At 48.5% G+C, this 11,861-nt stretch overlaps 1 protein-coding gene and 1 pseudogene across 3 annotated transcripts; one reads left to right on the top strand and one right to left on the bottom strand.

Moving 5' to 3' along the window:
- Positions 1-1,174: 1,174 nt before the first annotated feature.
- LOC125543077 (aspartic proteinase nepenthesin-1 pseudogene) lies at positions 1,175-2,459 on the bottom strand (annotated as a pseudogene).
- Positions 2,460-5,520: 3,061 nt separating this feature from the next.
- LOC125543073 (UDP-glycosyltransferase 73C3) lies at positions 5,521-9,209 on the top strand. Of its 3 annotated transcripts, none has more exons than XM_048706325.2 (2): positions 5,521-5,801; positions 7,962-9,209. In XM_048706325.2, exons 1-2 carry the CDS (start codon positions 5,536-5,538, stop codon positions 8,998-9,000), a joined length of 1,305 nt encoding a protein of 434 aa, XP_048562282.1. In that variant the 5' UTR covers positions 5,521-5,535; the 3' UTR covers positions 9,001-9,209. The 3 variants fall into 3 exon arrangements, with proteins under 3 accessions (XP_048562282.1, XP_048562280.1, XP_048562281.1); XM_048706323.2 differs by having other exon boundaries at positions 5,521-6,029; XM_048706324.2 differs by lacking the exon at positions 5,521-5,801 and adding an exon at positions 7,061-7,618.
- Positions 9,210-11,861: the final 2,652 nt, after the last annotated feature.

Below are 11,861 nucleotides of genomic sequence, written 5' to 3'. Positions count from 1 at the left end.
GACTACTTACCTGAACGGACTCCTCCTCTTCATCGCCACCCCCCAGCGCCCAGAACCTGCTTCCAGAGGGGAACGGGCCAGGGGGCCGCCCGCCGGGCGAGACGCACCACCGAGCGCGCCCCACCGCAGGACGCACCGCCGTCCATCCCTCCGCCGCCGCCACGGGGTTCCCCCCGCCGTCGCCCGCGGAATCGCCCCCCTAGTCGCCAGGTCGCACGGGAGCCGTTGGGTCACCCATACGCGTTCCGCTATCTTGAGCCAATCGAGTCGTACCTCTCTCAAAATAATATTCTGGCTAAGAACACTCAGATGAGCAGAGAAAAACTTACTACTACCATGAACCATACAGGTTGCCTGCTAGCAGGGATCCCCCAAATTGCAGAGCTGGGTCTCATCTCATGTGCATTTCAGATATTTTCTCCAATGCTTCTATTAGCTTCCCAGCTCCACCAAGGAGGTGGATTATGCATTTATGCATCCATGGTGGAAATTCTGCAGACGTTGAGAAAGTAACCCTTTGTTAATCAAGCCAGCAGTGAAAACACCAGTGGATGACACTGGAGCATTCTGGAAAACATATGGATGGTCTCCTCACCGTGAGGACCAGAGAGCTTGCAACATGGGTCGGTGGGCGTTGAGCTCCAGCCTGAACTTTGTACCTGCACAGCGTCCCTGACAGCCCGCTCTACGGCGCCGCTTTGAGCAAGGGCAGGAACGTGTACATTGTTATAAGTCATATGGCCAACAAATTACACTCCGTTTACGACAAAACATAGATGATGTATTTTTTTCTGTAGTGATTTGTGCCGAGTGCCCGTGGAAATACACTCCTTGGCGTACAAAAAATTTCATGTAGTGTTTCTTTCATGAGCAATGCTATACGCACGGAATATTTTTACAGGGTATTATAGAGTGGCTTACCTGGCTGATTTTGATTAGGTAGAAATAAACTGACGGGCCCATCCCCGTTGAAAATTAAGAGAGGAGAAGATTAGTTTGGAAACAACCCGTTATGCTCAGTAAACTGTTCGTGTGTCTAGGATTTTTGTTCTTTCACAATCCTATTAATTCTCGAGCCACCCCTTTATTCATGGAAATGGTTTGAATATCATTTGATCCCAGATGCTGCCATGCATGAAAAAATAGTGCATCATTTAAAGTATCCAGGTAGACCTCATAGCTTACTACAGTCGGTGGGGACAAATGACAATTTCCCTACGGTGATATCAAACAACAACTGTATGTTCTGTTGCTGGAAATTGCCCAGCATCGAACTTGAAGCCGACGTCGTCCCAACAATGCTTAAGCAGAATGAGGAGTCCTCCTCGTTAAAGGACATGTAGTTGCCCCATGCAGCCTCATATCCGCACCACCGGTGAAGTGCAGCACCATGTCCGGCATTGCTGGGAGCTGCCGTACACCGGCAGGAGCCGGGAAGCAAGGGCTCTCCAGGCTCGTCGTGTTGAGCGCCGGCTGGCCCAACACCTCGGCCACGTGGTCGGCGACCACCTTGAAAGCACTTTCCACGAGGACGGTGAAGATGGTGCCGGAGTCCACAATCATCCCACCCGTGCCGTCGGCGTGCAGCTCGAAGGATTGGTTCGGGATCGGCAGGCGAGTGTCGCCGAGCGATATGCCCTCGAGAGAGACATAGTACCGTGATGGACTCTGCGGGCTCTGCACAAGCGGCATCGACTGCACGGCGGCGGGGCCAGCTCGGCGAGGGAGCCGAACAAGACATGGCTACCCAGGCTGGTATTGTACAAGTCGGTGAGGCAGTAGGAAAACTTCTCGAACCCTAGCTGCGCCACGAGAGATAGGCTCCCGCGACCGAGGCCGACCAGCCCGGTGGAGTTGTACCAGTCGCCCCCGTTGTCTCTCCCGCAGCCGAACGCGACAGCTCCGGCAAAGGGGGCCGGGACTTGGCTGGGGCCAGAGCCGAACGTGAGCGTCTCCGTGCCCAGGACGCCAGCCGAGTGGGAGTCGTCGCCATAGGCGTAGCGGTAGCCGCAGAGGGAGCTAGGGGCGCATCCACGGCTCCACACGGGCAGGCACGCGTCGCTGGAGCAGGTCAGAGGGGAGAAGCTGGACGAGGCGGTGGGGACGAGCGTGTCCTGCGGGAAGCAGAGCTTGCAAGGCTGACACTGCGTCCAGGTGAGGTCGCTGCCGGTGTCGAAGAGGGTGATGAACGGCACCGGCAGCGTCCCGATGGCGAGCTCCATGAGGTACTTGGCTTGGCCCGAGCGGAGCCTTGGCCCGGCCTCTGAGCTGGAAAACCCCGTGGCCGCTTGGAGGCGGCTTCTGTGTGCGGCCCGGCGCATCAGCTCTGCCTTGGTGAAGCCGCCTTTGGAGTCAATGTGGGTGAGCGTGAAGCGGTGGCCGGAGCCGGACGGTGGCGGCGCCGCTGAGCTGACTAGTGAGGCAAGCACAAGCAAGCTCAGAGCTTGTAAGTGATCCATGAAACTGAGCATGTGGATGATCAGTGCAAAGCTGGCTAGTGTAAACTTGAAAGAGCTCTGCGGTCCGAGTTTGAAACTTCCATGTCATTATCTAGGGGAGTTTTTGAGCAACTAAATTTTTGCCATCTTCCTCTTCCAAGATTCTGCACCTTAATTATGACAATGTCAAGATCCACAAGGTAAATGACAACACTAAGTTATGTAGTAGTGGAACATTAACAATGTTTGGAATGGAATGGGCATACATTATTTAGCATCCAGACGTATAGGGCGGAAGAACTGATAATAGGGCGTTACAGCATAGTTGGACAGCCGGTTTTACCAAATTATAGAGCGTTAGAACTGATAGAACTCCTCCGGCCTCTAAACCTGGTGCCGCCATTTGCAGCCACTGGCGTCGCTCCCACTACAAAAAAAAACATTCATAGCCGAGTGTTTATACTTACGCGGAGTGTTATTTATCGGGTACTCTCTTATAAATACCTAAGGCTGCGTTTGGACTTTGGATCGATGTAATTGAATACAAGTGTAATTAATTTACAGGTGTAACTTACTGGCCAAGAGCTATTTTCGGCTGGATACAAAAACAACGGGGGAGGTCTGTAAGTTTTATACGGGGTATTTAAAATGGAAATGCCAATCCAAGCAGGGCCTAAGCCGAGTACCCTTAAAAAAGGACACAGTATAAAGCGGACTCTCAGCATATCACACGCTAAGCCAAATACCGCTAAAAATGTGTTCATCTTACGACAAACACTTACACGTACCTATGGAAAACTACTCGGCTTACAGACAAGCCTCGGCATTATATGGCTGCCATTTGTCCATCCTTAACGCACTTAACGTCTGTGTGATGGCGGGCTATATAAGCCAAGTTCCCACTAATGTTGTGCTCGGCTTACAATTTCCTTTTAAAGAAAACTCCAGCCCCTTCGCCTTCATGTAAGCCGGGTGTAGGAACATAAACACTCAGCTTAATTTTGGGTCCGCTTGGCCCTCCGTCTTCCTACACTTGAACATGGTTACATGGATCCCGCCGTGGCTTAGACCTATTCTGCCTTCTGGCCGGCAAGGCCCTCCCCCTGAACTGCACCGCCAGCAGCCACCGCGCTCGGTGCGCTGCAGCCGCCATCGCTGGGGGTTGCACCGTGAACCACCACCTCGACGCCATCGCCGGTCTCTACTCGGGAGGAAATACGGATGTCTCCTACGTTACCCATAATAGAGTTCTGCTACACTTACGTTAGTTAGTATTGGATGACATGGTCTTTATTTGATTGGATAATATTGGGAGGACGGCCCCACCCCGTGAAATTCAGGGGGGTGTTTAATTAGTTTAGGAAGGTTACGTTGGAATTTTCGTAGAGTTTTCATGGATGTAGCATTCGATTTGAATGCTACATGAACTAACCCCCTAACAATGTGGTTATTATTTCGCATAGTTTCTTCTTTTGTGATAGAATCTTTTTCGTGTCTTTTGTGTCTATTATATTGTGCGTGTGATCATCGTCGTTGACAGAACTCCCGTCGATCTGCTAAACAATTTGTCATTCCCGCGGCCCTAATTTTTGAACAGAGTCGTTGCATCAGACATGTGTCCACTGAATCTTTTTCTTTTTCTTTTTGAACAGGAGGCATTGCCATTGTACCTCTTTGCGACATGAAGTCTATACGCTCTGTTGGTTAGCTTTGCAGGAGCGCAGGCTGCTCACCTCGGTTTGAGGCTTGGCTCTGCCGCGGGTCATTAGAGATTTTCTTCTATAAACATATGCCGCCAAGGGCTAGTTTTGACTGGTCTCGTTTTTTGTATATCAGTGTTGAATATGATGCATTGCCTCCACTGGCGTCGCTCCAAAAATGGACTCATATTTTCCAAATCGATCAAGTTCTTTTTTCTGCAGAAGCTTCTGACTGGCAAACAGCCAAATTCAATGCATCGAATGGCGTCCTCTTAAAAAAAATGCATGTCTTGGGCTATTTTTCTTTCGTCCACGGTTTCACGTTTTTCCTTGTGTGACGTAAAAAAAAGCCGGTGAGGTCATCAACCAAATTACAGGAGTTCTAGAATCAAAACAAAACCTGGCAATATGGATGCGTCACGCTTCACTTCAGTCACCAGAGAGTTTGAGTGAACCTGCACTGTATTGTTGCCATCCAATAAAATCAGACAATAACAAACCTTGGTTCATTGCTAATCGCCGCAGGTTATCTGTTACAGTACTAAAACTAGGGAGTCTCTTTCAGACAGTGTTTCTTTGGTTTTGTGTGCGCTGAGTAGCGAGGACAGACAGTGAAACAAAACGGAGAAGGAGGAGGCGTTGCCGTCGTACCTCTTTGCGGAAGTTAAGTTTATATCAATGTTGAATAGGATGCACTGCCTCCAGTCCACCGGCGTCGCTCCAAAAATGGACTCGTGTTTTCCAAATCGATGGAGTACTTTTCTCTGCAGAAGCTTCTCACTTCCAAAGGCCTGAGGGGATACAGACCATACAGAGTAATCTTTGACTAGACTAATATGGTCGACAAGAAAATTCCACCCGCTGTCGCAGTACACTGAATCTCCACATGGAAAATAATGCACTCCTGTCATATTATTGGCATTTACCAGCTGGCTCTGCCTTCCACAGGCCACAGGCTTCAGAGTTGCGTAGCACCATGCATATACGGCAAGTCGGCATCAGAGTTGAACATCATCCTGGCAGCCAAATTCAGTGCATCGAATGGCGTCCTCTTCTTTGACCATAAGCCGCGCCAGGGGTTAACCTGCGCCATCCGATGCCCCATCGGACCGCCTGGACGCCGCCTTTCTGGAGGTTCAGAACTTGAGAAGATTCATTCATCCACATGGCCGACTCCATGAGTCCATGGCTGACGTTAGAGCATGCGTCACTAGCAAGAGGTGACCAAGTTGATACGCTGCACCCGTTCCAACGTCAGCTCGTCAACTCAACTTAGGAAGATATATAGCACCAGAACCTCGTGATATATTACTCACCACGGTTGCCGTTGCACCGCTTCCAAGTCCTCCCAGCTTGACAAACTCCACTAGCACTTTTGCTGCCACAGCCGATTAGCCATGACCCTCTCCGGCAGCGGCGATGGCCAGAGCGGCTCCGTGAGGGCGCACTTCGTGCTGGTGCCGATGATGGCTCAGGGCCATACCATCCCCATGACCGACATGGCACGCCTGCTGGCAGAGCATGGCGCGCAGGTCAGCTTCATCACCACGCCGGTCAACGCCGCTAGGTTGGAGGGCTTCGCCGCTGACGTGAAGGCGGCGGGCCTGGCGGTTCAGCTCGTGGAGCTCCACTTCCCGGCAGCGGAGTTCGGCCTACCGGACGGGTGTGAGAACCTCGACATGATCCAATCAAAGAATTTGTTCTTGAACTTCATGAAGGCCTGTGCCGCGCTGCAGGAGCCGCTCATGGCGTACCTCCTTGAGCAGCAGCGCTTGCCTCCTAGCTGCATCATATCTGACATGGTACACTGGTGGACCGGTGACATCGCAAGGGAGCTCGGCATCCCGAGGCTCACCTTTAGTGGCTTTTGTGGCTTCTCGTCCCTTGTCAGGTACAAACATAAAGAGGCAAACCTTGTTAGTACTGGACATATTTTTGCTGCTATGATTAATTAAGTATTTTACTTCAGTAGTAGAGGACAGATTACTGTAAATTCCTTCCAGAAAAGAAAAAAACATACATATATAATAGAGTGCACAAGATAATAAAATCAACGTGTGTACTACCTTACGTAATGAAACATGTAATTCAAACTGCATAAGGAAGTACAGAAAATAAGCATTTTTCATCAGATATTTGCTAAGCCAGTTACAGCTGGTTGATGCGTCAACGATGTCTGCACTTCAACGTATTTTAAACAACTAATATCATCTTGCAGGCACATTATTAGGGGGTATTAAGTTCTTTCTAGATATAAAGTTTATTTGGTCTGTGTGCATGAAGCAAAATGAAAACAAGGAGCCTCGGTCGTACCTCTTTGCGTCAGGAAGCCACTGGGTTGATTAGGATGCATTGCGTCGCTCCAGAAATGGACTCATATTTTCCATATCACTGGGAGATCCTTTTAGCTTCTCACTAACAAAACCCTGAAAGGATACAGACAAGAAAATTCCACCCACTGTCACAGTACACTGAATGACTGAATCTCCACACAGAAAATAATGCACTATCATATTATATCGGCTGGCTCGGCCTTCCACAGCCTTGAGAGTAAAGTAGTGTGCATATACGACAAGTCAGCATCAGACATGAGGATCATCCAAATCCTGTAAAAATAACTCCTCTTTGAGCGTGACAGGCGGTAGCGGTGGTTAATCTAAGCCCTTGATGTCTGATCGGACGGCCTGGACTCCGATGATTCAGAACTTAAGAAGATTCATCCACGTGGCTGACTCCACGAGTCCATGACTGACGTGAGAGCATGCGTCACTAGCAAGAGGTGACCGGTTTGATATGCTGTTGCATCGTCGGCTCATCATCTTTCCTTAGGAAGACATAGCACCAGGTGCTATATGTATACACTATAGTTGCCATTGCGACCATCATCAGATTGTGCCCAACACATCGTGCTATCTTGCCGGTGTCACTGTCTTCCCAGTTTGACTGACTCCACCACCAGTCCTTCTGCTACAATAGCAGATCAGCCATGACCTTCACCGGCAGCGGCGATGGCCAGAGCGGCTCCGCGAGGGCGCACTTTGTGCTGGTACCGATGTTGGCGCAGGGGCACACAATCCCCATGACCGACATGGCTCGCCTGCTGGCAGAGCACGGCGCGCAGGTTAGCTTCATCACCACACCAGTGAATGCATCCAGGTTGGCAGGCTTTGCAGCCGATGTGGAGGCGGCGGGCCTGGCAGTACGGCTCGTGGAGCTCCATTTCCCGAGCGCCGAGTTCGGCCTACCGGACGGGTGTGAGAACCTGGACATGATCCAATCCACGGGTCTGCTCTCCAACTTCATGGATGCCATCACTGCGCTTCAGGAGCCGCTCAAGGCATACCTCCGTGAGCAGCAGCGCTCGCCTCCGAGCTGCATCATATCCGACCTGATTCACTGGTGGACTGGGGACATTGCAAGGGAGCTTGGTATCCCGAGGCTGACCTTTAGTGGCTTTTGTGGCTTCTCGTCCCTCATCAGGTACAATCATAATAAGAGGCAAATCTTATGAGTAATTAATTTTGTACTATGCATATTATTGCTGCTACAATTAAGTGCTTTACTTCATCAGTGGACGAAAAACTAGTGTAAATTACCTCCAGAGAGAAGAAAGCATTGAACATATAAAAGGCTACACCTGAAAGGATAAAAAGAATGATCTGAGTACTAGTTTGTGTGATGAAATATGTAATTTACACTCCATAAGGAATCACAGACAGCAAATGTTTTCATGATTAAGTTTTTAGGCCAGCTATATCTGGTTGACGTTTGTCAAAGAAGTCTGCTCTTATACGTATTTGAAACAACTACAACCATCTTGCAGGTACATCACTTATCACAACAATGTATTTCAAAATGTCAAAGACGAAAATGAGCTCATCACAATCACAGGGTTCCCTACGCCACTAGAGCTGACAAAGGCTAAATGCCCTGGAAATTTTTGTATTCCTGGTATGGAGCAAATCCGTAAGAAGTTCCTTGAAGAGGAGCTGAAAAGTGATGGTGAGGTAATTAACAGCTTCCAGGAGCTGGAGACATTGTACATTGAATCCCTTGAGCAGACGACAAAGAAGAAGGTCTGGGCGGTCGGACCAATGTGCCTCTGTCACCGAGACAACAACACTATGGCCGCAAGAGGAAACAAGGCGTCAATGGATGAAGCACAGTGCTTGCAATGGCTTGATTCAATGAAGCCAGGCTCAGTGGTCTTTGTCAGCTTTGGCAGCCTCGCTTGCACTACACCTCAACAGCTTGTAGAGCTGGGACTGGGACTTGAAACCTCCAGGAAACCGTTTATTTGGGTGATCAAAGCAGGAGCTAAGCTTCCAGAAGTCGAGGAATGGCTCGCAGACGAGTTCGAGGAGCGTGTCAAAAATAGAGGCATGGTCATAAGGGGTTGGGCACCACAGCTCATGATCCTGCAGCACCAAGCCATTGGAGGATTCGTGACGCACTGCGGGTGGAACTCAACAATAGAGGGCATCTGTGCAGGTGTGCCCATGATCACATGGCCGCACTTTGGGGAGCAGTTTTTGAATGAGAAGCTGCTGGTGGATGTGCTGAAAACCGGGATGGAGGTTGGAGTGAAAGGAGTTACACAGTGGGGAAGTGAAAACCAGGAGGTTATGGTTACAAGAGATGAGGTGCAGAAAGCTGTGAACACCCTGATGGATGAGGGAGTGGCTGCAGAAGAGATGAGGGTGAGAGCAAAAGACTGCGCCATTAAGGCAAGGAGGGCTTTCGATGAGGGAGGTTCTTCGTATGACAACATAAGGCTATTAATTCAAGAAATGGAAATCAAGACGAATGCATGTCGTTCAGTGGTTGATACAGATGGTAATAAGCTCTCTTTTTTGGTGTAAACATAAAGTAAAAGAGCCTATAGCGTATTTATCATTATAAAGGATTTCTTTTACAAACAACCGGTAGCTTGTATCAGGATCACTGTCTATTCTGTTGCGCAGATTTCATATTTTTGGGAAAGGGGATATCCCCGACCTCTGCATCATACTGATCCACACAGCCATATTTATTAAAAACAATCAGAAGTTCGGTAGTTTCATAATGATTACACGGTCTGCTTCTCCAAATGGCATGCTCTACTTTTCATTTTGCTACCACTTACTCATCAGAGTTGATAAGAATTCAGAAAGGAGAAAAAATGAAATAAAAGTATGCACATTATCAAAACTAAGACTAAAAGCAAGCGATGATTCAAGGTGAATAATCCAAAGGAAGATAAGGAAGTGAAACCCACATAAAGCACATATGAATTTAGAAACTTATGTTTGACTTAGCAGTGTGACAAACATGAAATCTCAAGGATCTCTCCATACTAAAAAGAGGCTCAAGGTTACCTAAAATAAGGTTCTCTTGTACTGTTTACATGAGAAGTAAATGAAGGATCAAACTCAAGACTAGTGAGCAAATCTATTGTTTTAAACGTGCTGGTTGATGCTCCTAGTTGCCAAAATCAATCTAATCCTGCAATTAAGTCTTCTAAACGGATAAAAGTATGTACTCAGTAAAATAAAAAGGAGCCTATAGTACAAATAACCTGTTGTCATTAGAAAGAGCCTATATATCATTGGAACTAATTTTATTTCACAAATAAACCGTTGCTTGTATTAGGCTCGCTGGTGGGGCCGTGATTGTTTAGAGATTAAACAGGGTCCAAATGACAGCAATATCAATTGTCTACGCTGTTCTGCAGGTTTCATGGCAGTCAACATAATGATTACATAGTCTTCTCCTGCAGATGTTATGCTCTCCTTTTCATTTTGCTACCACTTGCTCATCAGAGTTAAATAAGGGTTCGGAAAGGAGAAGAAAATGAAATAAACTGTATGCACATTATCAAACTGAAACTAAAAGTAAGAGATGATTCGAGATGAATAATTCAAAGGAAGAGAAGGAAATGGAACCCACATAACGTGCATATGACATTAAAATCTTATGTTTGACTTAGTAGTGTGGCAAACATGAAATTTCAAGGATCTCTCCATACTAAAAGAGATAAGGATCACCTAAAACAAGGTTGTCTTGTACAGTACTGTTTATATGACAAGTAGCTAAAGGGTCAAAGCTCAACCCCAGTGAGCAAATCTATTGTTTTGAACGTGCTGGCTGACGCTCCTGGTTGCCAAAATCAATCTAAACCTGCACTTTCGTCTTCTAAACGGATAAAATTACGTAGGAGTATTTATCTAGCAACTGGGGGCACAAATAGGAGTGAATAAGTTCAAATAAACCATGATTAAATAAAAGAATATAAACAGATGACTGTTTCATAGGAAGTATCCAGATTTACTGAGCAATTATGAACAGGCATGGTCAAATGTTCTATATTCAAAGTAGGACAGTGTGTTGAGTTCCTTACAAAGTCAAATATGAACTAGGCAATGGGAAAGATGTAGACTGGAGGAAATAGACCAAACCTGGTTTCACTATGCACCGATGAGCGATGACTCTCACTTGATCTGGAGCATTCTGTAAAACATACGGATAGCCTCCTCACCGTGAGGACCAGCGAGCTTTGGCAAGTGAGCGTTGAGGTTGAACTCTAGCCCAAACTTAGCCACGACGTGTGCATGAACGGCAGCCGGCTCCATGGCGCGCGCATTGAGCAACAGCGCGCGTAGGGCGTGGCTCCGCGCGCCAGGATGCCCACGTACACCCGCAACAGCATCCTCGGCGCCAGCAGCCACCGCCGCGAGGCGCCCCGGCGAGGAATTTCATCGAACGGGCCACGGGCGGCATGTGCTTGCTAGCCTTCCGCGCGCGCTCCTCGCCGCGAGATTGTCGCATTAACATTAACCGCGGGTAGTTGCAGTGATGCGCAGGGAACGGGTCAGCAGAGGAGTCCAGGCGGTGGCGCCCGGCGAGCGTCTGGTCCACGAGCGACGGCGGTGGCGGACTGGCAGTCCACAGGCGATTGGCCAAGGAAGGAGAGGGCCAGAGGGGGAGAGAGAGGAAGGGGAGGAGGACGCCGGCACGGTGGAGCAGGAGGGAAGCCTGTCGCTGGACGTGGACTCGTCGCAAGCTGCGCTGCGGCGGCGAGCCGGCCGGCAACCGACGGCTTTTGGTCGCGGCAAGCAGGCTCGCATTCGTCCCCTGTTGCTCACAAATGGTGGTAGCAAAAATTAATATGATGGTAGCAAAAATTAATACGATGGTAGCAAAAAATAAGTTGCTCCCAGCAAAATCAAAAAACGGTGATAGCAAAATCACAGCCAGTTGCAGCAAAAATTCAAAAAAATAGGTTTGATGTACCAAAAGGAATTAACCAGTTCCAACAAAAATTTACGTTGGCTCCAGCAAAAAAATCCATGATTACAGCAAAAACAAGTCGTCCCCATCGGTCACAACAAAAGTCTTTCACATGTCCTTGCAACAAAAAATCTAGCATGTTCCAGCAAAAAAACTTGCCGGTTCCAGCAAAAACGAGCTCGACGCCGTCTTGCTCCAGCACCGGTGAAAAGTGGTTGCAACTTTCTGGCGCCCGGTTTCAGCAAATAAAATATGTGGTTGCACCACCAAAAGCCGCTGTCTTCGCCGCCGGCACTGATGCCCTCCTCGCCGCTGGAGGCAGCTTCCTCCGCACAAGGTGTCGACCTTGCAGCACATCCACCAGCTGGCTCCAGCAAAACAAGGCATCGGTTTCAGCAAAAAAAATAAAAAAAAATCATTAAAATCGAAAGGGGATGGTAGCAAAAAAAGAAAA

The sequence above is a fragment of the Triticum urartu genome, chromosome 3A (genome assembly GCF_056163025.1).
Source record: "Triticum urartu cultivar PI428250 chromosome 3A, HENAU_Tu73, whole genome shotgun sequence".
Classification (NCBI taxonomy): domain Eukaryota; kingdom Viridiplantae; phylum Streptophyta; class Magnoliopsida; order Poales; family Poaceae; genus Triticum; species Triticum urartu.
Note: the sequence above shows the minus strand (reverse complement) of the source record. Positions and strands in the feature narration are given on the sequence as shown.

Bases quoted from the DNA above. Each gene is read 5' to 3' on its own strand.
- LOC125543073 (XM_048706323.2), top strand. From the start codon at position 5,536: ATGACCCTCTCCGGCAGCGGCGATGGCCAGAGCGGCTCCGTGAGGGCG. The intron at 6,030-7,961 runs GTACAAACATAA...ACCATCTTGCAG, and splicing joins GGCTTCTCGTCCCTTGTCAG to GTACATCACTTATCACAACA.